The sequence below is a fragment of the Thamnophis elegans genome, chromosome 2 (genome assembly GCF_009769535.1).
Source record: "Thamnophis elegans isolate rThaEle1 chromosome 2, rThaEle1.pri, whole genome shotgun sequence".
NCBI classification, from domain to species: domain Eukaryota; kingdom Metazoa; phylum Chordata; class Lepidosauria; order Squamata; family Colubridae; genus Thamnophis; species Thamnophis elegans.
The window spans coordinates 102,048,904-102,055,752 of NC_045542.1; the positions used below are offsets into that span (position 1 = coordinate 102,048,904).

Genomic DNA, 6,849 nt, shown 5'->3' on the forward strand with positions numbered 1-6,849 from the left:
TTACAAAGAAATGCATTTTTGTCCGAGGCTGCAGCTTGCAGTCCTTTAGAAGGCTGTTGAATATATTGTTTTAGAGAAAGAATTTAAATCTTGCAATACTGGCCAGAATCATACAAATATAGTACCAATGACTACAAATGTACAGTAGACCAGTGTTTCTCAACCTTGGCAATTTGAAGATGTCCGGACTTCAACTCCCAGAATACCCCAGCCAGCGAATGCTGGCTGGGGAATTCTGGGAGTTGAAGTCCGGACATCTTCAAGTTGCCAAGGTTGAGAAACACTGCAGTAGACTATGATCCAAGTTCACAATGGGTCATATTCAATGGTGTCCTTCCACAATTAGAAAGTCCACTAATGTACTGATGAATCAAATTTATTTGTACATCTACTTTAGATGCCTGGAGACTTTCTGGAGATTTGACATCCATGGGATTAACCTCTTCTTGTACAAGGCCAAAAACTAGCAGTCAGTATATTGTGGGAGACAGCTGAGCACACAAGAAAATACTGTAATTATGGAGCTGCCTTGTATTGAATTAACTTTGTCCATGGAACCTTGTATGATCTACAGGACTCTGACCAGCAGCAGTTTTCCATAATCTCCAACAGAAATCTTTCCACTTGGGTTCTGGAAAACACAATAAGAGAGACTAAACATTGTGCTCAGCTCCACATCGGTCAATTTATTTAGTAGCAAGTAGTGGAGGAACCATGTCAGGAAACAGAATGTGTGAAGTTATTTGAGGTATTTATTTTTTTAGCAACTGATTATTATCAATTTTGCTGACAAAAGAGAACATCCTTTCTCATGCAAGACTTGGAGGACTTTGATCGTCTCTACTCGGTGAGATGACCAAAAGGCCTCCAAGTCTTGCCTGAGGTGCTCTATTAAGTGAACCCAATAAATAGTTTGGGAGAAAAATAAAAAAAATACAACCTGACAATGGGCTGAGATGATTTGCTTGCAACCTACTTTGTTGGCATACAATTGTGTGCTTTTTGTCAAAGAGATACAGAGAAAAATAATTATGACAGAGCATATGTGATACAGAGATCCACACATACATCAACTCTGTGTCATGATATCAAGGGGAAAGACAGAATATGAACTGGCTGAATGCCAGTCTTATTGGGCAATTCATTTCCCCATCCTCTCTCCATCACGTCCAGTATAGTCAGAAAAGTAGAATTAAGATACATTCCCTGCTAGATTTACTCTAACACAAGTACAGCAAAAGACTTAAGCCTGTCTCCCTTAGGAACTGGGGCAAGAATAAGACATTGTCAAGAGGGTACAGCTATTACCGGAACATGTTCGTGCTAAGATTAGATGTAAGTAAGGACAAGAGAGAGAAAATATGAGGTAAAAGAAAGGTATCCAAACTATCCAAATTATCCAAACATAATTCAAGAATTCTGTTATTCTCTTCAAGTTATCAGGAAACATTCACTCCCTAGAATAAAACTTATCAAGATTACTACTCAATAAAGTGCTGCTTTTGGAGAAATCGTTATCTTCCTGTTTCTTTACCGTAAATGGAGGTAGGATAGATATTTGATCCCAAGTCACAGTCACCATCATCCACTGCATCATACACATTGTTATAATGTGAAGCTTGGTTAGGTTTTGGTATCTCAAAGGGCTCTATCCTCTGTGGCCTCTCACAGTGGGTGCCAGCCCACTTTGGATAGCATTGACACTGAAAGTGATCTTGCATTGATACATATTGGTCTTGAAAATCTGTTATCCCAAGGTCCCCTTCCCGTAGCTGATGGTCCAAATGGAGAAAGGCTCCTAATTCACTCGGGTCGCATCTCACACAACGTCCATTCCCATGGCATAGCTGGCGACTACATCTGTTTGCTGCTGTAGTCACATTAGCGATGTAAGGTCCCAGTGTGGTAGTGATATAATGGTGAAGACTCTTGCAGCTCTCCTGGAGAACAAAGGATCAGAATTAGGATTTTGAAGAACTCAAGAAGCCCCAGGGTGGATCAGGCCAAGAAAATCATCCATTCCAGCATTCTGTTACTAGAGGGACAAATCAGGGACTTCTACTCATAAGCAGAACATAACAATAGCACTTAAGACTTATCTACTGATTTACAGTGCTTTAGAGCTCTTTCTAAGGGGTTTACACAGTCAGCATATTGCCTCCAACAATTTGGGTCCTTATTTTACCCATCTCGGAAGGATGGAAGGCTGAGTCAACCTTGAGCCTGGTGAGATCTGAATTGCCAAACTGCAGGCAGTTAGCAGAAGTAGCCTGCAGTACTGCACTCTAATCCCTGCACCACATTAGCATTTTCCATGCCTGGTTCTCAGCAATTAGCATGGAAAGGTACACTGCCATCATTACTGGAAGGCAGTACACAGATGAATACTGTTTGATAGTCTTTTCTTCCATGAATTTGATTTAAAAACATCGAGCTTGGCAGGCAACATTATATATTTCAGTAGAAAATTCCATAATTTGATTTATATAATATAAAATATTGCCTCAGCCTCCTATAATTTTTGTTTGGTTATTGTGTGTTCTAATACTGTAATAGAAGAAGGCAATATTTTCCTCTTTTTCCCTCTAAACACAAATTGGCTTTATATATTTTATTAGGTCCCCTGAAGCTGAAAACGTTACAGGTTTTGGGCTATTTGCACAAATGTATGAACAATGTCCTCTAAGAAGACCTAATCATGAAAGAATTATTGATAGAGAATTAGTGAAATCTCACTGTTGGGAAAACATATTACTTCATGGATCTACAATATCTTGCCTAAACCAGAGTTTAAAGCTGGACAGAACCTTCCCCATAGCTGCTAGGAATGCCACTGGCGCAGAAGGAAGTGATACGGACCTGTTTCAGGCTCAAGATTCACCTCCACAGGACGGAGCCTACAAATGTTTCAGAAATACTCACAAGTGACCGGGAGTAGGAGAGGTCGCCCCAGAGTACAACCCCAGCACTGCCAAGTGCTGCACTTTCTCCAATTGTATTTATCAGGTCAGCCTGAATCAAACAAAAGGAAGAAGAGAAAATGTGAGGACCTGCCCCAGCTGTTCCTTCAGGAAAGCCAAACTCTTGATTCCATTAAGTTGAATCAAAAGAACTTTTCTTGGGAGAAAGTGGTTGCAGTAAAGTCCGGTGGAATCTGAAAACCTCTGACAGAGCACAAGGCAATTTGTCCATTTCCCAAAATCAACCCCCCCCCTGTTCTGGCCCCCCCTCCGTCCGGTAATGAACACAGACACAGGCTTAGCTGTTTGCCACTCTTTATTCACAGCAATTATAATCCTATTGGCTAAAAGCCCAGACACAACTCACTGGCAAGAAGTTGGCAGCAGCCCAGACTCCAACCGACACGGGAACACAAGGCAGACCAGTCAAGGCGTTCTCCAGATTACTACGAACGGTTGTGTCCTGCAAAAGGTCTCCTCCCAAAGTCTCTTCTTATATACTCTCTTGGGAGGGGCCAAGCCACAATCACCTGGGCTTGATTATCTCTTATAACTCTGTCTCCGTAACAGCTGCCTCCGTTTCTCCACACTTGTTTGTCAGGGGCAAACTCCCATTGATGTTCCCCACTGCTCCATACCTCAGGCGCCTCCTGGTGGCCAACCAGCCTCTCTGGTCCCTGCTCTGAGTCTGAACCCTGCCCAGGGCCCTCCACATCTTCCACAGCAGATTCATAGGGGTCCTCACTATCTGAGTCCATCGGCAGCTCCAACGGTTCCTGCTGGGCCACAACACCCCCTGAGCAGTCCACCAGTAGTCAATGTGATGCTGCAAGGTTGTTTTGAGAATGCTGAGGTGCTAGGCAGATAACAGTTCACTCTCAGGGTATGAAGGCCTTGGAACCAGGCTGGAACTGGCTGGGAGGGAGTCTGCTTCCTCTCTGAAGACAATCCCTCTCCCTAATTCCCAAGCAGTTACAGCAAAAGCAAAAGAAAATACCAGGAAGCCTTCATAACCCCTCCCGCCGCCGCCTTTTCAACAGAATGGCAGAATGTTATAGTGGATAGTGAGTAGCTCTGTATGAGATGTCTATGGAGATTCTCAGTCATCCAGGTCACGGTTGTCCCAAAGATGCCTTTTCAAGAGCAAACTGGTCTTTCTGTTTTTTCTTTGAAAACATTTCATTTCTTGGATGAAAAACAAAATGACTTCAAAGAAAAAAAACAAAGACCAGTTGCCTCTTGAAAAAGCACCTCTGTATGAGAGGTTCACATTATAATTTTAGTGATATAAAGTCTCTATTAAGATGGTTTCAATGGAGCGTAAAGATCTATTTTCAGAGACCTAGAGATATAGTTTTCCGTACAGCAGGGGTGGGTTCCTGCCAGTTCTAACCTCTTCTATAGAAGAGGTTCCACAAATCTACAGTGCTGTTTAGAACTAGTTCCAGCTCCCTCCACCCTCTCCACCGCCCGTCCGCACATCATCAAGATGAAGAGCGAGAGGAGGAATTCTGGGAGTTGAAGTCCACAAGTCTTAAAGCTGTCAAGTGTGAACACCCCTGGGTTTTTTTTTCTAAAGGGTTAGGGGTGCAAGGGTCTTGTAACTTGATAGCTTTAAGATTTGAGTGCTTCAAATGCCAGAGTTTCTGAGCCAACATTTTGGTTGCTAAGCAAGAGCATTGTTAAGTGAGTTTCACCACATTTTACAAGTTGGCCATGCCCACACAGTCAAATGGCTGGCAAGCCACTCCCACCCAGTCACATGACTGGTAAGCCACTCCCACAAAGCAGGCCACACCTACAGAAGAGGTTCTAAAAAAATTTGAAACTCATCACTGCCGTACAGATGCCCAAATTGGTACTTACGAGTTAGAAGAGTAATGAGATGAACTGGGCTTCAGCTAGCATAATTGGCTATTGGAGTCTAAAACAGATGGAGGATCACCAGCTTTGGGATAAGTGATATAGGCAGCCAGAGACTTTATTATTCAGGAGAGACACTTACGTTCCATTGAATTCACTGGTCAAACAAATCTTGCATGTGTCTTATGGCTGAAGAGCCTGACAGATTTGTTTGACCATTGTACCAAAAACCAAGTGAATACCTATAATCCAAGCAATAATTGTTTTTTTAGTTCTGTGTACACATTTTTGGAACACCAAAGGAAATTAAACTATCCGGTAACACTTTACATAACAGCAATGTTATGGAAAAATATTTTCTGTAAAAATTTCTCAATTCCTATTATGAATTCAATTTTTTCCATTATGCATAGTGTTATATATATGAGATTTTTTTTTCAATGCAAACTGAACATTTTCGATAGAATTATTTTCTTTTTAAAAATTCCAATTCTAATTTTTCAGGAAAATCTACAACACTGAATAGCACTAAAGTCAGAATAAAAATCTAACAAGAGCAAACTCCTTTTACTTAATTACTCAGAGTAGCCTGTTCAGAAAAGATGCAATTTGTCTCTACAGCTCTTGTTAATTAGTAGCTTTTTTCCTTTCTAATAAAACAACAATTTGCAAAATTAATGAATGGATCTTACTTACTGCAATTCCCTTTTTAAACATAGTATTTTTACTGCAATTGATGACTCAAGACTGAAATACTGTTTACTGAATGGTCACGAAGCAGGAAGTTTCTCCCACATTTAATCTACTCCAAGGATAATTGGAAGAATTCAGTACAGGGCTGACAGTAGAGTGTGTGGATGGAGAAACCATATATGCCATTCAGAATTACTTTGGAAAAAAAGTGAGATAAATATAACAAAGGAAACATGTACAGGAAAGTGAATACAGCGCAAAAATGTTTTCCAGTCAAATAGCAGATGTAACTATTATTTGCAATCCCTGGATCTATCATTATGTTCTTCTCTGAGCAACGCAGAGTGCTTACCTCAGTTAGATACTTTGAAGAACGCCTGTAGGAAACCCTGGAATATGGTAACACAGGAAGGAGATGCTCTGTGCCAAACTGTGCCACACGGAATGCCTCTCCAAGACGGTGATGTACATAATGCTGGCGGTACAAAGTTGGTACTTTCAGTGGAAGGTAGATACTGGGATAGAGGGCTGAGGAGATCTTCCACAACCACATGAGCTGATCATTCCACATGACCTCCTTCGGATTACATTGGCCAGAATAGTTCTCCACTTTCCCCCATTTGTCATTGAAGCAATCAGGAAATCTGTAGAAGCCCCAAAAACCATGTGGCCTTAGCTTCTTTCCCAGAACTAGAGTAACCTCCATCAGCACCCGTGCGGCCTCTTCAAACTCTACCTTAGCTAAGTGAGTTTGCTCCTCAGGAGAGAGTCCACGAAATCTTTTCCTCACCCATTGTTTAGAGGCCTCCCTATAAACCATTTTGGGCACCCAGTTTCGTCTCCAGAGAGGTCGCCACTCCTCCCAGTCTACTACTGCCAGACCTTGGAAGTCATTGTTCAAGAGTTGTGTGATTTCCTTAGTGGCTTTCTCTAGATGTCTCTTCAGATTAACCTTCTGAGGGATCCCCCCATTATGCCAGTCCCCCCCTAGTGGAGAGATGTAGGGATACAGTCCAAACTTGTTTTTGTAAAAAATAGTCATATTTTGTCCCTGGAATGCATTGCCTTTGTTCTCCACAATGCCATAGACTTCCAGAGGTAATCTGATCCCAAAATCCTCTTGACATCTGCTTGTAGGTAAATTCCACACTACAACAAATGGTTTATGCTGGATGATGGGACTGGCAGCTGCCTGCTTCCAGCTACTCCCTACGAGGGGTCTAACAGATGCAGTACAGAAGGTGATGCAGATCCAGATAATTCTCTCCAGGATCATGGTGGATGGAATAAGCTGGTATCTGTTCTGGAACTCCTCAAGCTTTGTTCATAAATG

At 41.9% G+C, this 6,849-nt stretch overlaps 1 protein-coding gene across 1 annotated transcript; it reads right to left on the minus strand.

Annotated features, from left to right (window-relative positions):
- Positions 1-281: 281 nt before the first annotated feature.
- Positions 282-6,849, minus strand: HYAL3 (hyaluronidase 3). Its single transcript, XM_032208879.1, has 3 exons — positions 5,869-6,849; positions 2,923-3,012; positions 282-1,940 (listed from the first exon to the last, which is right to left on the minus strand). The coding sequence occupies exons 1-3, from the start codon at positions 6,790-6,792 to the stop codon at positions 1,515-1,517; spliced, it is 1,440 nt and encodes a 479-aa protein (XP_032064770.1). The 5' UTR covers positions 6,793-6,849; the 3' UTR covers positions 282-1,514.

Excerpts from the sequence above, each read along its gene's own strand:
- HYAL3 (XM_032208879.1), bottom strand. The coding sequence starts at position 6,792 with ATGATCCTGGAGAGAATTATCTGGATCTGCATCACCTTCTGTACTGCA. Across the intron at positions 3,013-5,868 it reads CTTCAAAGTATCTAACTGAG|GCTGACCTGATAAATACAAT; the intron begins GTAAGCACTCTG and ends TGTTTGATTCAG. Across the intron at positions 1,941-2,922 it reads TCTCCTACTCCCGGTCACTT|GAGAGCTGCAAGAGTCTTCA; the intron begins GTGAGTATTTCT and ends TTTGTTCTCCAG.